The sequence below is a fragment of the Mus caroli genome, unplaced genomic scaffold (assembly GCF_978045245.1).
Source record: "Mus caroli unplaced genomic scaffold, Mus_caroli_1 scaffold_3, whole genome shotgun sequence".
NCBI lineage: Eukaryota > Metazoa > Chordata > Mammalia > Rodentia > Muridae > Mus > Mus caroli.
In genome coordinates, this window is record NW_028227258.1 from 131,310,211 (window position 1) to 131,329,640 (window position 19,430).

The window sequence follows — 19,430 nt, forward strand, 5'->3', positions numbered from 1 at the left end:
TTTTAGAAATTACATTTAAATTTGTTCTTTGAAAATATCATACATGTATATAATGAGTTTTGATTAAATGCACTCCACATGGTCCCTTTCAGCTTTTCCCACTCAACCACTACCACTGAGGAACTACCAAGAGACCATTCTGCAAGTCTCTCAAAGCTTTGCTTCAGAGACTTTTAAAAATTTACACAACTGTGTAAAATACCTAATAACATGCTACTACTGTTGCTATTGAGAAAGGGAAGAAAACAAAGAGATGCTGTTTAAGAATAGCATACCACTGAAGCAGGGCATCAGTTTATTCTTGATAAGACATTCCTTCTCTCAACTTTGTGCCCTGCCTCCACTGAGTTCAGTTAGTGCTACCAGTATGTACATGGGTTTGGAGTCCACTGGAGCATGTGCAAACTACCAGGGGCCACAGACCTGAGGAAAAATGACTCTCCTTACCCAGATACTATCTGCTGATACTTGCTCCACAGCTGGGACCCTGTGTAAGGGACAAGGTTTTTTAAAGATTTATTTATTATTATATGTAAGTACACTGTAGCTGTTTTCAGATACACCAGAAGAGGGCATCAGATCTCATTAAGGATGGTTGTGAGCCACGGTTGCTGGGATTTGAACTCAGGACCTTCAGAAGAGCAGCTAGTGCTCTTAACTGCTGAGTCATCTCTCTAGCCCGAAAGGGACATTTTTTTTTTTTTTTTACAATTTTTACAGTTTTATCCACACTATAACTAAATCAATGATCCTTGCATACATACCAAGGTAGTTGAATACATATACATACCTGGTTACATACATACTTGCAAACATACCAAGGGAGAGAATTTCCTTTAAATGGCAACTCCTGGGCTGAAGATGTAGACCATTTGCCTAGGATGTGAGAAGCCCTAAGTCTGATTCCCTGCACCACATACAAAATACAAACCAAGAAGGCCACTTCCTGCTCTGTGATGTCATTAGTAAAGAGGATGTGCCTCGAGCCCTGCCCGAGCCAGCTGTTTCTCCACTTGCTTCAGTTCTTTGGGAAAGGTCATACAGATTGAGCTGTTTGCTTTTGGTGTTGTTTCTGAAGCAGGAGATAAGAGTGAAGGCGAGGGCTGGGGTTAGATTCTTACTTAGTAGGGAACACTGTGGAAAACACACCAGTACTTGGACTTATGAGTGTGTTTGAGACTTAAAAGCAGAATTAATTTTATTTAATATTAAAAGGAAGTTTTGTAAATTGGTTATACATATCTTTATAATATTGGTTATACACCACAGGTCCCTTAGTTAAATACTTTATGTGTCCCACTAAAATAAACATGAGTTTCTCCAATTGGAAGCCTTTCTCCTCTCCACTAGGATGTAAATCTTCAGAGCTTAGAGTACCAAGTTTCTATCCTGTACTCTAATATCTGAACTGTCCCTTCTAGTGGATGGTGTGTATATGGCACTCACCTTCATTTCTCAGAACCTAGCCAAGTAGCTTTGGAATCAAAAAAGGTGAAGAACGATTGGTCTGACTGTGTTACATAACTGAATTAGAGGCTGAAGGAAAGTTTGACACACGCAAATATTTGGCCTTTCTCCTTTTTTTAGAGACATTGGAAGAAATGGATAGCGAGTTACTGAAGTGTGAATTCTGTGGAAAAATGGGATATCCTAATGAATTTTTACGGTCCAAACGATTCTGTACTATGTCATGCGCCAAAAGGTATGTTGGAATGCTGTGCTTGGTAATTTCTTAGTAATTTCTGCAGAAAGTCAAGACAGGTTACAGTTGAACATAGGTAGGAGTGAGATCTGACAACCCAGGGAAGGTTAGGTGCCATCTGCAGCGGTTTACTGTGCTGCTATGTCATTACTAGAATTCACTACGTGATAAGTTGTATAATAATGCAGTTTCATAATATCCTGTATCGAAGCAGCAATCTCTGGTGTAAGGATATGGTGTGGAGAATCTCTCCTGTAGCATGATTAGTATGTTATAGAATCTTAGTTTTGTGGTTTAAAAATTAATTACTAATTATTAATTAAAATTATTTCTATGTAGGATCTTGCTCTATAACCCTGACTGGCCTGGATTTATGGGGACCAGGCTGGTCTCCAGCATGCAGTTTCTGCCTCTCAGGTGCTGGGGTCATAGCATGGGTACCAGCTTGCCTAGATAGTCTATAAAGATTAATATCGGGGCTGGAGAGATAGCCTAGCAGGTGGGAATACCTGATGATCTTTTGGAAGACCTAGGTGTGTTTAGGTTGATTATTTTGAAATTCATATTCTCTTAAGAAGCCAGTGAATTTCCTGCTTGAACATACCATTTTGTATAGTTGCTGCAGAACTACAGCTAGTTGAACTTACCGTTAGAATAAGTGTATGTGGGAAGGCTTAGAATAGGAGCGGGTTTCTTTCAAAAGTGAGCTTATGGTTTCAGTCCACTGCTCAGATGTTTATTCATGAGTAGTGGCAGGTCTGTCATTGGATGATGTTGGATTTATATTTTAACTTGAATTTCAGTTTGCATAAAACACACGAAAGAACAGTAGTTTTCTAATACTGGTTAGAAATACTTGGAAGTTTGGGAAATTGTCTTTGAGGATATTCTAAACCTCTTGACTATTTAGAATATATCAGGACACTTAATATTACCTGTCATTCCCCTTCTCCCAGAGATGATGACTGGTTAGGCACATAGTATACGTCTGATGATCCTCCTTAGACAGTCGGGCCTAGCACAGCGAAGCAGGGCTGAGAGAACAAGGAAGAGAGACTGTCAGGTCGGTGAGTCACCGCTGGGCTTTACATGGTTATGTAGCTCTCAGTCTTGGAGAGCTAACTGTAGAATTATGTTAGTAAGTTTGGTCACGTGATGTACTAGTTAGAAATCAAAGCATGGCTGAGCCCACAGGCAAGCCCAGAATGCACAGCAGCAGCAGCAGGGTGTCAGTTATTCTCGTAGCTCTCAGGGCACATCTGTGTATTAGTTCTCATAGTATTCTTTATTTCCATCTCTGACATGTTCATAAAACATAGCAAAATTACTTGTATTATTCTAGAATAGTTATCAATAAAATTAATGTGTGTGAATGTTTTACCTCCAAGAATATATGTGCACTGTGTGTGTACCTGATGTGGAAGGCAGAAGAGAGAACATTGGATCCCTGCAAGGGGGTTTCAGACGGTTGTGAGCCTCCATTGTGTGCTGGTCTGCACACATATGTGCTACTGTATCTGCAAGACACATCTGCATACTCCTTTCCATATACACTAAAAAGAATAAGACAAAACAAAACTATAAATATATTACTTGAAAATAGTTTAAATAAGCATTGGAACTATTTATTATAAAGTATCTCTTCTGGGACGATGAACTTTCTTGCTGCTTTGCAAATTATCTTCTGCATTTTGCAGGTTTCTCATTATTCTTGTATAAGCAGGAGAAAATATCATTACCTTGTTAGGGGTGTCTAGTATTATGTTGAGGGATATTTTATGATATACACAGAGGCCATTTTTGACCTGAAGCATAACTAAATCCATTTAATAAGGTGGGTGTACTGTGTGAGGTACTAGTACTAGATACTAAGTATCTAGTACTTACTGTGTCACGGTTGAACTTTAAAGGGACAGATAAATACTATGGGCTGTCCCATATATTGCTTAATTTTTCTTTCTTGAATTTCTTAGGTACAACGTTAGCTGTTCTAAAAAATTTGCACTTAGTCGTTGGAATCGTAAGCCTGATAATCAAAGTCTCGGGCATCGGGGCCGTCGTCCAAGTGGCCCTGAAGGGGCAGCAAGAGAACATATCCTTAGGCAGGTCTGTAGAAAGCTTGCTTCAATGTACAATGTCCTTTTCAGAACTACAAGGGAAGTGCAATGCTGTATTATACTTGTACTGCATTTTCCAGCTTCCAATTACTTATCCATCTGCAGAAGAAGACTTGGCCTCTCATGAAGATCCTGTGCCTTCTGCTATGACGACCCGTCTGCGAAGGCAGAGTGAGCGGGAAAGAGAGCGAGAGCTTCGAGATGTGAGGGTTAGGAAGATGCCTGAGAATAGTGACTTGCTCCCAGCCGCACAGACTGAGCCCTCCATATGGACGGTCGACGACGTCTGGGCCTTCATCCATTCTTTGCCCGGTATGTAACTCACCACCCGAGCCTGGATGTTTTTCTTGTGCCTTCACAAGAAAATGTTAAATCTATCCACGCCTTTGGCAGTTAAGGCTAGAGAAACAGTGCATGTGAAAGTTAAAATGGTTAAATGGTGTTTGCTTTTGAAATGCGACCGTCTTCCTCTTTCTCATTCCCTCAGCCTGACTGCACTCTTTCATATCCTAAAGTGAATAAAGACTGGATGATTCTGCTTCTTCTGGGAAGCCCAGCAGACAGCTGGGGCTTCACTGCCTGACTCTCGGGAGTCAGCAGTGTGAAGCAAACACTGCTGTGTTGCTGTTGTATTTCCTCAGCTAGCTCCTTTTGAAACTGAGACAAGGAAGGCCATATTGTGCATATTTTGGAAAGCTAATCAATACTATAGAATAGGGTAATTTTGCTTTCTTTTTGGAAAGCTATATTCATTTGTATTAGGATTCTCTAGAATCACAGAACTGATGGGTAGTAAACTGCAGTGCACTCCCAACAATGGTCAGCAGCAGCTGTGAATGGAAGTCCAAGGATCTAGCAGTTGCTCAGTCCCACAAGGCAAGCAGGCGAAGAAGAGAGAGTAAATCTTCCTTCTTCCAGTGTTCTTATATAAGTCTCCAGCAGAAGTTGTGGCCCATATTAAAGGTGTGTGCCATCACATCTTTAATCCCAGATGACCTTGAACTTGGAGATTTTCCTGTCTTCACCTTCTGGAATCCATAGCCACTATGCCTCCAGATCTCTATGCCAAGATCCGGGTCAGAAACTTCTATCTCCCAGCCTCCAGATTAAGATCATAGGTGAGCCTTCCAGTTCTAGATGTAGTTCATTCCAGATACAGTCAATTGACCACCAGGAATAGCCACTACATTCATCCTAATGCTAAGGGTAGCCTTATGTTTTCCTGTTCTCTTTTTGGTACAACTCTCACCAGCTTCAGCTCCCTTTTTCTTTAAGCAACAGTTTTTTGTATCTACATTCCTCTAAGGGGTTGGCAGCCAAAGAAAATGGAGCCTTTGTTTGCAGTGAGAGCCACACTAAATGTATGTTAGGACACTGGGTTTGTTGTTGTTGTTTGTCTGTTTGTTTTTATTTTAATTTGTAAAACACTGGTATTATGAACCTAGAAAATGAGATTTTAAAGCCATGTTTCGTTTTGGTGTTATTGTGAGTTGACGTAAAGGCATACATCTCACTTGGGTTATTCATCAGACACTTTTAAAGTGATTTCAAATTGAGCTAACTATTGAGATGTCGCTGTCTTCCTGTGAAGGTTTTAGAAGCAACTTTTTAGAAGCAAACTTAAGAGTTGAAGGAATACATCTAGAAATAGTAGTTTAAAGACTGCTACTGTAAATTTTACCTCACTTACTGAATTCTGAAGTTTTATTATTGTATCATAGCTTTTCCAAATGCTAATTTTTAGCAAACTCAAGGTATAGTCCTGTTTATAGGAAGAAAGAATTGTTTAAAGGAAGAATGTTTCGTGTAAATTTGTAAGCACTTGTGTAAGAAAACCAAGGTGTACGTTAACAGCGGACCAATATGCTTAGACTCTAAACTTGTTCTCTTAGCTAGGGTTGGGGTGGTGAACCTTCACTGATGATTGTTTTAATATTTAAACAAACAAAACCAAACTTTAGTTTCAGATCAGCACAATGGTCTTGAGATTAACTTGTGTTTTGCCTCTGTGGTGGTCTCTTTCCTTGTGTTTGTGAGCCTGGGTTCTGACTGGGGCAGAGATGTCTTTTCCTTTGGGCAGGGGAGTTGTTTTAGACCTAGTACAATTAATTATCCCAGATAACCAGCATGCTGCCCTTACTGCTGAGATGGGTCATTCAAGGGCTGTTCGTCATGGAGTTTCCGAGCATCCAGCTTGTGCTCCCTCTGGACTGCTTCAGTAGTGTCTTAGTCAGGGTTTCTATTCCTGCACAAACATCATGATCAAGAAGCAAGTTGGGGAGGAAAGGGTTTATTCAGCTTACGCCATAACTGCTGTTCATCACCAAAGGAAGTCAGGACTGGAACCCAAGCAGGTCAGGAAGCAGGAGCTGATGCAGAGGCCACGGAGGGATGTTTCTTACTGGCTTGCTTTCCCTGGCTTGCTCAGCTTGCTTTCTTATAGAGCCAAGACTACCAATCCAGGGATGGCACTACCTACAGTGGGCTCTCACACCCTTGATCACTAATTGAGACAATGCCTTACAGCTGGATCTCATGGAGGCATTTCCTCAAGGGAGGCTCCTTTCTCTGTGACAACTCCAGCTTTTGTCAAGTTGACACAAAACCAGCCAGTACAATTGACCCCTTGTCAGCTTGACACACAAACTCATTGCTATTAAGCCTCAACCCTTACTTTCTTATTCATCCCCAGGATCTAAATAACTTTAAAAGTCCCACAGTCTTTGCAAATTCTTAAAATTTCAATCCCTTTAAAATATCTTTTTACAATTAAAAGTCTCTTAACTGTGGGCTCCACTAAAATACTTCCTTCAAGAGGGAAAAATACCAGGACACAGTCACAATGAAAAGTCACAAAATCAAACTCCAACTGTCCAATGCCTGGGATCCACTCACGATCTTCTGGATTCCTCCAAGGGCTTGGGTCACTTCTCCAGCTCTGCCCTTTGTAGCACACACCTCGTTCTCTAGGCTCCAGATACCTGTACTTCACTGCTGCTGCTGTTCTTGGTGGTCATTCACGATACTGGCATCTCCAAAACCCTGCTGTCTTCTGCTGTAACTAGGCTTCACCAACAGCCTCTCCCAGACTCTCTTCATGATGCCAAGCCTCAACTCCTTTGCATGACCCCTTCAAGTCCTGGGCCATCAACTATAACCAAAGCTGCACCTTCACCAATGGCCTTCCATGGCCTTTCACAGTGCTGAGCCTTAGCTGCGCTCCATGACCCCTTCATGCCTTCAAAACCAGTGCCATCTGGATGACTCTTACACATTACCATGTCTAGCTACAGCACGAAGTACAACCTTGGCTATCTCTGGAACACAGCCTCTTTGTGCTCTTAAAAAAAAACACTTCCCAGGAGATTTCACCTCAATGATGCTGGTCTCTTCTTAATCACCACTAATTTCTTAGCTCCAGCTAACCAGCATCAATAGTCCCAGTAATGCAAAAATTTCGCTTTCGTAGTTTTGGTATCTTGTTAATCACAGCTGATTGTTCAGCCCCAGCTAACCAAAACCACAGAATCTTCATAAAACGGCATCAGCCCTGATAAAGAGTCTTTAATTTTCCCTCTGAAATTTCACAAGTCAGGCCTCCATCTTCTGCCCTGTTCTCAACATTATCTTCCAAGCTCCTACAGAACATCTCACAGAGGCCTCCTTGCTTGATCACTAATTGAGAAAATGCCTTACAGCTGGATCTCATGGAGGCATTTCCTCAAGGGAGGCTCCTTTCTCTGTGATAACTCCAGCTTGTGTCAAGTTGACACACAAAAGCAGCCAGTACAAGTAGATCACAATGGGCTCATGGGCTTTGTCTTGCTCTTCCTTCATTTGAGTTCAACACCCATTCCCCAGCCTGGACATTCTTGGCTTACTGAGTCCACCTGCGTTTAAGAACATAATATATCATTACAAAGAGACAGACTTGATTGGCTGTACTCATTTATTGCTGATGAAGTAGGAGTATTTCTGAATTGCTGTGACAGACCAAATCATACTATTTGTGAAGTCTGTTATCACCTTTCTAAAAATTTTCCTCAGAGTAATGCTCTATAGCTCAAGGTAAATCTTACACCAGAAAAATGTTTTTACCTCTCTTTCTGCCTCTGTGGCATTTATAAAAAGCTTTCTGAGAACCTTCAGGGTTATTTCTGCTTCCTGAGTAGTCTCTTTGCAAGCTTTTCTCAGTTTATCCACTTTCTGATCTCTTACATGTTTCTTCCAGATAGGATGTGCTTTCTTATAGTCAGGGCGCCCGTGTTTACCACTGGGCTCTGGTATTTTGGTGTATCATGTTAACACCCTTTGGGAACTATGTTAAAGCTTCCGGGTAGCAAACTCGCATCTCAGCGCTGTTACCAGAGTGAAAAGGAACACAACCTTGTGTGCATTGACCCTTTTCCACAAGAACACTTCTGCTTCAACAGTTGCAGGTCGTCGTCTTTAGCGCCCTTCGGTGTGCTGCCCTTTTGGAAAGACTCTTTTGAATTGATCTGTGGATCTGTAGGAATCCAGATCCCTTTGACGTCTCTGTAGGAATCCGGAATGCCAAGGAGGAATTATCCTTTAAAGGACAGCTGTGTGCTGTCTTTGGGGATGTGATTCCTCTGATGTATTGAGTAGCACATGGCATCTTTTCTGCAATTTCTACATAAAATTTGTACATAAATTTTTTTGATTTGGATTTCAAAGTGGGAGAAGTGATTGTGGACACTGGAGAATTCAGGTGGGAAGGCAAAGGCAGCAGTGTCGTTCCAAGAGCTGTGTGGGCCCCGGTCTGGGTGAGTGGTGCCAGCCAAGCTACCTACTGCTTCACCTGGTCTGTATCCGTGCTCGGCTTCTGGCAGGCAGTCAGGATGTCAGGAACTCACAGAGCTCCTGCTCCAGGGCATCTTGAATACTTAAACTTAAGAAAAATCTGGGTTTCCCCCTCCCGCACAGTGAGTTTCTAGATAAATACTTGCTTGTACCCTCCCTTTCTGTCCTAATGTAATGTTACTTTTTGTGTTTGGCTTAAGAAAACTAGGGTCTAAAAATATGACAGTAATGTATATTATTTAATCAAGCAGTTTCCCAATACACTTTAGAGATATTTTGCCAATTTTCTTGCTATCTACATCTGAAAAGGAATCCCACTCAGGAGGAACAGAGAGCATGCTGGGTATTTCCTCACGGAGAGCTCCTTCCTTCTATCCCAAATGTAGCTCTTGTGGCCCTTACTACTTGCTCCTCCTGATTTCTGAATCTAAGTAAGCCCTATCCTTTCTTTCTCTCTCTTCTTTCCTTTCCTGGGTTCTTATAAATAAGACTGGAGAGAAGAACGTTAGTTCTTCCATAAAAGAAGGATGAAGTCACAACTAGATGCAAGATTAGTCAGTTTTGTTGAGAGCTACCTCTGGGAAAAGAAAAAGGGCTTTTTTAATGGTGAGTAATCCTGTTTCATCTGTATGGTTTCTTATGTGTGGTACATGGGCAGAGCCATATAAATTTTATACAGGATCTTGAAATATAAATTGTTGAAAGTCTGAGAAATTACCAGAATAGAGACACTGAAACACTGTTGTGTCAGAAGCAGTGAGGAAGAAAGAATGGAGTCACTGAGTGACACTGAGGAAAGTGACCACACTAGGGAGCACACTGCTGGAGGGTGTCAGAGCCACAGGATGCGCTCCAGAGTGACATAGTGTCGTCACTTAGTATCTCCATAACGCCTTACGCTTCTTCACTGATCCTATGAATCATATATGTGCCACACTGTAGTGCTTCAGGATGCTCTGGGTTAGAAGGTTGGCCAGAGGGTGAGTTTACAGTGGAAAGGAGAATCATCAGGGAGAACGGCTGTGTTCCAGGGTACGGGCTAGCCACTTCTCTCTCTCTCCTCATCTGAGTCCTAGCTTCCTTTGGAATACTGATTTAAATATAACAAAAAGGCTTTAAAGATGTTAGGTGCTGTTCTTAAGCTAACGCTCATAACTTTACGATTTGTAAGGAAGCCGTCATGTCTTGCATTATCTCTTCTTTGGGTTCTGTAGTTCATTACCTGACCTTGAGGTTCCTTTACCATGATAGGGAAGTGACTGGGTAAGGTGGCTGTGCACGTGTGTTGGTAGACAAGAGAAGCAGTCAAGGGTCAGGTAGCGAGAGCGTGCTCTAGGTTGAGGGCTAATGCACCGTTTCCTTGCAGGAGACTACCCTGCAGCTTTGTAATTCCAGTGACAACTTGTTTTCTTACCAAAAGTCAGGTGAGGAGAGCTGGAGATGTGCTGAAGTGTTCAGGAGTAGAGCACTTGCCAGCCATCCCTAGAGCTCTGGGTTCTGTTCCCAGCTCCACTTAAAAAAGTGTGTGTGTGTGTGTGTGTGTGTGTGTGTGTGTGTGTGTGTGTGTATTATGGTACTTTCCTGTAATCCTAGCATGTATTGGGAAAACAGGATAATACGTTTAAGACCACCCTGCGCTACACAGATTGTTAGAAAATAGAAATGAAAAATAGAAGTAAGTCTAGTGATATTAAACTTTGAAGTTGATGTTTTAAGTTGAGCAGCATGATGTATGTCAGCAACATTATAACATGTTAATACAGCAATCCTGGGGGAACAGTGAAAATACTGTTAGATATACATGAGGCATGCAAATTCAGAAAAGGTATAGTGGGAATGAAAGTTTAATCTGAAGTTTGAGAAAATATTTCCAGATTATTATTTATAGCAAAACATTTTATTCCTCTCTCCCTGTATGTGGAATTATGTTATGCAAAGATGAGTCCATGAGGTGTAAAACTTAGTAATGCAGTTCTTTTGCATGAGAAATAGGATATGTTGCCTGCTCCCTCTTGTGTAATGGTTTTTTGACTTCTTCAAGGGTGAGCCCCAGGCCTTGTAGCACATTGGCTTCTCAGCCTCTGTTGTGAGCTCTCACACCCAGTGACAACAGAACTCTAATTGTGTGTAACTCTGTCTTCTCATGGAATTCCAGGCTGCCAGGACGTTGCAGATGAGTTCAGGGCACAAGAGATTGATGGGCAGGCCCTGCTCTTGCTAAAAGAAGACCACCTCATGAGTGCAATGAACATGAAGCTGGGCCCAGCCCTGAAGATCTGTGCACGCATCAACTCTCTGAAGGACTCTTAACAGGAGCGAGGCGTTGTGCTTCTCAGCCCATTCCTCTTACTAGGTGAAGGTAAAGCCTCGCTGGGAATTCTCTCCTGAGAATATCAGACTGATGGGGGAAGGCCGAGTGCACTGGGACCACCACAGCCAGTGCCGACGTTTCTCTTCAGATGTCCTAACTCATCATACATTTTCATAATTAGTGAACATCGGTGACATTAATTTTACCACTTACATGCTACACTGAAAGACTTGTTACAGAGGCCCATATTTTTCAAAGAAACATGTTATACTAGAAAATTTTTTAAAGGTAATGTTTATCATTAATATAAAAAAACCTTTTAAAAATAATTATTGATTTACACTCCCCCTCCTTTAATTCTCTTTTCTTATACGTTTTCCTTCCCTGTTAGTTTTCTAAATGTTGTCATAGAGATATAGGATAATTTAGGAGCCCATTGACAGAACTGAATGCAATGAAATGCCAGTCTGTTTTAAAAAGCGTATCTTCCAGACAAATGCTTTGGCTGTGAAAAGGGATTGTGTTTTAGCATAAGCAGTATTTTTGAAGTTCTCAAGGGTCTCTAGTCTAGCCTTTACCCAGGTTGGCATGACTGACAATTTTCCTCCTGGTTTGTACATTAAGAGCAATAGTTCTCAGTGGAGAACTTGTCCTCCAGGGGACAATTGGCAATATCTAGACACATTCTGGTTGCCATGGCTTGGGCTTGAGTTTTGGTGAGGGTGGTTATAGGAACTGAGGTGTGACAGCCAGTGGAGATGTTGCTGACTACCCTACAGTACATAGGATGCCCCTCTGTCAGCAGGATCGATGTGTTATGGATGCCAGTGGTGCCAGTGAGCACAGTGAGCAGCCTGGCTGAGCAGAGCGGCATACTTAATTGATGGCTGTGAGGAGGACGATGTGCAGTGAAGGGTTAGCCAGTGGCACCAGAGTTCCTCAGAAGCAGGTTTTGGTTTTACTGTATACTAGAAAGGAAAGGAAATCCATAAACCTGGGCTATAAAACTAGGCTAACTCACAGATCATGTGACTCTGGTGTGGCCCTGGCCCATTGTCACCTCTTCCTGACTCTGTTCTGTGCACTATGATGGTGCTTGATGCAGTCATGCCTCGGAGCCTCTTTCAGCAGCCCAGTGGCAGTGGAGGTGGAATCCCTTCCTTGAAGCAACCCTGCTGAGTCTGGCTAGAATGCATAGTTCTTTCTCCCTTACTAAGGCTGTGGATTCTTCCCACGAAGTATTTAAAGTGATTTCTCCTAATCAGAAGTTTTTATTCAACAGTTTTCTGTTAGGACACTAAGCCAAATTTTTCTGTGGATGCTCTGAAATCTTTGTAGTGCTGGGCATCAAAAGATTTGCTGACGTTGTTTGCTTTCTCTATCTTTTTGCTACAAGTTTGAGAACTCTGAACAAATGAAGGGACATGTGCATAGCCTTGGCACAGATGGAAAAGACAGCAGAGTCTGAGCTCAGTCATCTTTATGGCGCTTTTCAGAGATTGGGTTGAGTTAGTAGAAGACTAAAAGATGTCACAAAGACATCACAGATAAATTTATCTTTTGGCTTTGTGTAATTAGAAAATGTTGGTTATTTTTATACAGAAATACAGTGGATAATTTTTTAATCTTTAGCTGCCTCTTGTTTGAATGTATGCTTTGTGAGATTACTGCTGTAGTAGTTTTAAGAGCTGTTCGCTAGTAGTCCTGCGGAGACTCAGAATGTGTAAGTAGCTGAGGCTCCTGTTTCAGACTACAGTAGTATAGGCTACGTTCCCTATTTCTTTGTATCACATTTGGTTATTCACGTTTCAAGGAAGGCAGGTATTCTACAGTCACCTGCATATATTAGTACTGAGTCATCATGGCAGAGTTGTCACAGACGTTCCTGTCTCCTAACAGAGGCTGGCTATGCAGCATTAAGGACTGCCTGCCATAATGAAGGAAGCACAAGGCACATTTCCTCTGGAATGAAAACTGTGGTGTAGTTAGTAATCCACAGTGAATATGGGATTGTCCAGAATAGACCTCCAGCAATAATGCTTCCCTCCTACAAATACTTACATATAGTCTTTAAGGCATTATGTAACTCTGCACTTGTACTAAAACCAGCCCATCGTGTGCTTTTGAGAAACCCCTGTGCCTAGCACTGTCCATAAGCACCCCTAAACAGTTTACACGAAGGGTTTCTCTTGGAGGATGCCTTCTTGTCCTTCATCTTAGAAGTAGTCCAGATCTTCTGTTGTCTGCACTTAAATTTAACTAGCAAATACACTTTTTTTTTTTACAAGTGGGTTATTTTATTTAGAAGTGGCTCATTTGGCGTTTGGTAGTTCTCCCATTGCTGTAGGTACTTCTAGGTAATTTTTAATTGTGCTAATTTGAAAGCTTCAATTACATTAAATGGGGACACATTCTGTGTTTCTCCCTATCTCCTGAGTATTAGGCTGTTCGATGTGACATGGACGGGAAGAACGCTAGCTTCATTTCCTTTCTTATTACTAAGCACTTAAGAACTTTCTTAGAGGAAAAAAAGACAGGAAGGGAACATGGTTTCTTCCTATTTTTGCTTCCTGAGTTTGCCTTGCCTGACTTGAAACCCTTCAACCACTGTGGGACACACTTTTCACATGTTATTTGTTTTAAGTTCTGTGTTCCTAGGAAAATAAACAGCTGGCTTGTAAAAGTTACTTTAAACTTAGACGCTTTGCATACACACATGTAAGGCACAGTGACACAGCTTTATCAGCACAGCAGGGAATGCTGCCTCCACACCTGACACCTTCCGTGACAGTGACTGATGGATGGGCAGAGTCACACTACCTGGGAGTAGAGATGCCAGAACAAGAGGAGAGCGTGTTGGTAAAGCAGCTAGTGTGTGGCAGAGCGGACGGGGCCTCTTCCTCTGCTCAGTTCATCAGGGCTGACTTTCTGTGTTTTAGGAGTCCTGCTGCTTTCCTCTTTGTTTCTTGTGTTGGAAGACTGTATTGTTACCATGCCTTTGAGTAACTATTCACAGTCAGTCTTCATATATTAAGTGCATCTATTTATAAGCACAAGTCTTGGATTGAAATCTTTCAGAGGACTCATTTTCTCATAAGCTTGTTAGGTTGTGTGTCTCAGCACCTGTGTCCAGTATATGAAATCTCTGACTGGGAATACTCTTAAAGCATTTCAGACATGTTCTCAGCTAGAGAGGCTGGCTAAGTGTTGTAGTTTGAAGACTTGGGGAATGCCAGCAACACTTGCTGCTGACTGGTACTTTTAGCATGGGATGGCCTCACCTCCTCTCCTGCACTGAGTCCCATCTACCTCCAACCCCACCTCCAATAAAGTACACAGACTTTCTTAGTTTTTTACTTGGGGTTGGGTTGCATCCTGGCTTGGAGAGCTTCAGGCTTTTGTACTAGGGCGGGCCTTTATAACTTCACCACTTGTATTTCAATCAAAGTCTTATCCATCTATGCAATTGTTTCCTAGTTTCTTGTGTACCATATGTCTGTGTGACTTATTCCTTGAAGGTTATTTGAGAAGGGGAGTGGAAAGGGGGAGTAAACGACAGATAGGAAGATGATATTGCGACCTGAATGAAGACATTTAGCATGATGATGGTCCTTAGTAGCTAGGTATCCTTGGTGATGGATGGCTGGACAAGGTGTGTTAGTTGTTTTGTTTGTTGGTGCTAGGGACTGAGTCAGGGCCTCACACGACACCTGAGATTGTGTACTGTATTGTTTTATTTTCTTGTTTGCCTAGACTAACCTGGAATTGTGGTCCTCTGACCTTCTCTCAAGTGCTAGAACTTAATATCTGTGCCACCATGCCAATCCTAGCCCCTATGGTTTTAAATTGTCAAGATTTGGTTAAAGTCAAATTAGGTATTTCTCTTTATCACCTGTCCCTGCTCTGAGGAGTGTTGATATTAATAGTACCACTGGTACCCAAGTTGAGTAATCCTGGATTTTTGAAGATGATAATCAATCAGAGGGAGAGAATCTGTCAAAATGTAGGAGTTTGTTATGATCGCGTGGCATCTCCACAGTCAGATATGACAGTTAGCTCAGTGTTGCAGCCAGTCATAGGGAAGGAAGGCACTGCAGGACAGTTCCTGACTGGTGGGCTCCAGTAAGCCCAAGCCCACTGACCATGACATGAACTGTTCCAACTCCAGTCTTCAGTACTGATATGTCACTCCATTCAGAGTGTTTTGTTTCATATCAAAGCTGGGTTTTGAATTTAGCTGAGTACAAATAAGTACTAGGAAGAGTAAATGTGTTTTGTTATTCAAATTTAACAAATTGAACTCATTGAAGCCCTTAAGGAATTCTCTGGGAAGATATTTCTGGTGTTAGATTTTAAAATGCATTACCATATAGTTTATAGTTGAAATAAAAGCTGTTTTCCAATTAAAAATGTTGAAAATGATATTGACATTTTAAAAAGTAGCCTGAAATGGTTATCAGTTGTCTATGCAGTTTTAGAGTTAAGTCTGTTTATTTAGAGTTAAGTCTTATCAGTTGTATATGCAGTTTTAGAGCTAAGTCTACTTGACATTATACTAAGAGAAAACTTTTTTCTTTTTGAAAGTTACAAGATATGAGTTTATCTACAATTATTACCATCATGTTCTAGAGAAAAACCTTAGGAGGCCCCGCCCTCTGTTGACTCGCACAGCTTCTCTACAGCAGAGTCTCATTTGCACACACTCTGGCGAGTGCCATACCTAAGGGAAATTATTTCCACAAGGGCTTTATTTTCTTTCTCCTTTGATAACTTGTGGACCTTTTATTTTATTTAAAATGCAATTTGAATATAATGTTAGGCACAAAATGAGCTTCTATATAACTATATTTTAGGCAGAGGTCTTTGTGAGGCTTTTCAAGTGTAAACCTACTGCTGTCTATGATATTCCTGATATTGGGCATAAATCTATAGGATGAGAAAATTTAAAGTAGTATGTAATGAATGAATTTTAATTAAAAAAAATCAGTATAAATCTAAAACATCATTATGCTAGCATGGCATGGTTTTAATGAAATGTAAGAGGGATGTAGTTAAGTCCTTTATAATGTCTAACTTAGTTTCAGTCATCATCTTAGATATTCATAGTATCTATTGCTTTTGGCTTAATGGAATACATCAGTGTTTTGTCCTTTCTCTGACCGTGGTGAACGAGTAGTGGAGATTAGAACATCATTGAGGAAAACATGAACCCACTGAAGGGAGTTTTTAAATCTTGCCTCAACTAAACTGAATATGTACAGTGTTGAAATCCTTATACATAATGCTTGTGTTAAATGTTTTGGTAGTATTAAAAAGTGAGCAAATCACAACTCTTCCTCAGCAGTGAGAGATAAATACACTGCTGCTGCATTGCTGTGCTGAGGGGAGAGGAGACTCCAGATGGCCGGCAGCCCTGGGACTCGCTGGGCAGCTATTTGGCTTTTTATCTCATTTCAATGTAGTGTGATACCTGCACTGCTAAATAGGCTGGTTTTGTTGTTGTTGTTGTTTTTTGCTTAAATCATTTTTAAGGGAATATCCTCCCCGAGCTTTAAAGTTACAATCCTAAGCTACACAATTGGGATTACCACGGGGCTGACCGACTGACAAGTGAATATCAGTACCCATGCACTTACTCCTTCATTTGTAAACTATCTGAGCACTTGGCTTATGTGTGCAATATATGACCAAGAAAATAGCAAGTAAAGTCTTCCCAAACAAACTCAGTGCTGCTTAAGCATATATGTCCGTACAACCAGGAATTAATGGTAATTAACCAGTAATGCCCTGCTCTCTGGGAATGGGGGTTTAATAACATCCAAGTGCTAAATCACATCACCACTCACATATTTCCCACCTGTGGACCATCTCCTTGACTGTTGACAACAGTAAGACTGCTTGCCCTGACCGGCTGTGAAACTGTTGTGACAGGCACTGTCAGGACAGTCCCTTTACGTGGTCTGTGGGTGGCAGGATGCAAGAAGTCAATGTGAAATCATTGTGCATTTTTAGTTGCAAAAGTTTATATCCAGTATTAATAGTGGAATAGTTTTCCAAAACAGAATCATCTGAAACGAGGCAGAGAACAGGTTGCAATGGCTGCTTTCTCCACAGTGCTGACTATATTGTAGTGTGTTAGAGACAGCCACTTCTCAAAGACAGGGAAGACCCAGAAAGGGTCTGCACTGCATCGTGAAAAGTCAGAACTGGTGACAGAAGGCAGTTCCTAGTTGGGTGGTGGCTCACACCTTTAATTCCAGCCTTGGGACGAAGAAGCAGGCAGATCTCTGAGAGTCCAAGGCCAGCCTGGTCTACAGAGCAAGTTCCAGGACAGCCAGGCTACACAGAGAAACCCTGTCTCGAAAGCCACCACCACCACCAACAAAAAGCAGATCCTGCTTGTGCTGGCAAGTATTTAAGGAGTGAAGATGGGGTCAAAGTCACTTTTAATGGTGTGAATTCCTGTGTCACTCTGGGGCTCTGTGAATCAGGTTGTAATTCTTGTTTTAAATGCTAACTAACATCAGTTGCTACTCACATTCTCTATAAAGATATAAAAATATATTTTAAAAACTTTATGTATCATAGCTATAGGTTTTTAAAGTGGGGAAATGCCCAAATAAAGTGTTAAATTACAATATATAATAGATGCTTTCAAATTAAGGTTTTTGTAAGTTAAAATAATCTAAATAGCCCACTAATCTGATCTTTGTAATTTGTCTCATGCTTCTGGTTACTTTTAAGGTGTTTTTTAAGTTTTTGAAATACACCTAAGTTGTAAAATATCCTGTGTTGTTTAGAGCTCTGTTGTATAAATGCTGTTCTTGTGTCTGTATTCTTAGACCTTAAGAATTCAGCTGAGAATACAGAGTGTAATTTTTGTGTATGACTCCCACGTTGATGGAATTGACTGCCAATCACCTCATTCAGAGATGGGTCTTGGTTTGTACAGTAGGGGATTAAAAATCAAAATTCAGAAATTGTTGGAAAGTGCAGGGATTATGCTAGGGTTGTACATTACAGACAGCCATGCACAGGGAGGCGGGGGAGGGAGGCTGCTGACTTCAAGCCTCTTGGATTTGGTGAGAATGCTTTGCAAATGGCACTTAAAATTTGTTTCACAAAGGCAGGTTGCTGGGATTAACTGTTTTTTAATATTTTAAGGACATTTTTAGAAATCTTCCTTTTGGTTCTGACCATTGTTCTAAAATCAAAGTTTTATAATTAAAAAAAAAAAAACTCAAAAGATGATTCATCAAGGAAAAAAGCATCACCAAGGGGGAAAGAAAACATGTTTTAATCTTAGAGAAAGCAAATGTTAGGGTTATAATAGATGTGTCTTACATTGGATGTTGTATTAGAGACCTCCTCACAGGAAATGATATAGTTCTAGCACCCTTAGCATAGAGTTCCTAGCCTGGCGTCCATAGCTACAGTTTTACAGTATATAACCTGAAAATGAAGTTAATTTTGCATTGTAAGAGCACACCATTATCTATGTAAAAAGTGTTCATTTGCTGTATTTTTTTAAGAAAAGAGAAAGCACTTTCATATTAAGTAGCATGTGTGTGAATTTTAGACTTCCTATGTGTGTCTAGTCAGTGAAGTTCAAGGAGCATCGATGTCTGCTGGCGATGTTAACTGCTAACGGAAGCACCTTATCCTCTGCTGCTTAACCTTGCTTGGATTGCACCTTTGTTACCTGCACACTTTCACATAGAGTATTGTAACATGGCTTCGAGTGGGTCTGGGCGGACAGCTAGTGGTGGGCCTACAGGATCTTTTATTTATGTTGTTTATATTACAATAATATATTGTAGACCAGTTGTAACTTCAGTTCTTTACAAATAAAAGCCTGACTGGTTATTGAATTTTTAATTTCTTTAAGCTTTTGAGAGATAGGGAAATCTAATAAAGACCTTAATGGAGGGCTGGACTGGCTATAAATTTCTTGCTATCTAATCTACAAAGAGTATATTAAGTTCAGTATAGCTAAGTATGTTTTATTCTCATGTTATGGCCATTTGGAAGGCAAAAAACTGTGGAGAGGGAATTGTACACCAGTGAATTAAAAGGGCCAGCTCCGAACATCTGAACCACACAAGCACATACCATTGCTCACTGCAACCGAGGGTATGTCTGTTGAGCTACGCTGTCAGCGTAGCCTCACAAATCAGGTATGTCGGCTTTCAATATGGTTGTATCTCTATTTGCATTTTAAAAACAGAACAATATAATTTTTTATTCCTTTGTAAAAATTAAGACCTAATTTTTTTAAACATTTTAAATCCACACAGACCTGCAATTACCACACTGCTGCTCCATGGCAGATCATGAACTTGATAGGTACAACTACTTTTTAAAACTGTAACCTTCTGTTACACACAGGTACACACATAAATGGACACGTGTGAGTTGTGATGTTAAAAGGTAAGTCATCGTGGGGGAGGAGGGACTGGGATGATCTCATGTAGCC

General features: G+C 41.0%; 1 protein-coding gene across 5 annotated transcripts in view; it reads left to right on the forward strand.

Moving 5' to 3' along the window:
• Phc3 (polyhomeotic homolog 3) overlaps positions 1-18,820 on the forward strand; it is a 68,828-nt gene extending 50,008 nt beyond the window's left edge. For 4 of the 5 annotated variants that reach the window (XM_029474909.1, XM_021157279.2, XM_029474910.1 and 1 more), the window contains 4 exons: positions 1,588-1,702; positions 3,676-3,808; positions 3,900-4,131; positions 10,799-18,820. In XM_029474909.1, coding sequence (XP_029330769.1) covers positions 1,588-1,702; positions 3,676-3,808; positions 3,900-4,131; positions 10,799-10,953 — 635 coding nt within the window. In that variant the 3' untranslated portion in view covers positions 10,954-18,820. Of the gene's footprint in view, positions 1-1,587; positions 1,703-3,675; positions 3,809-3,899; positions 4,133-10,798 lie in introns of those variants that run through there. The other variant, XM_029474911.2, reaches the window with a different exon arrangement.
• Positions 18,821-19,430: the final 610 nt, after the last annotated feature.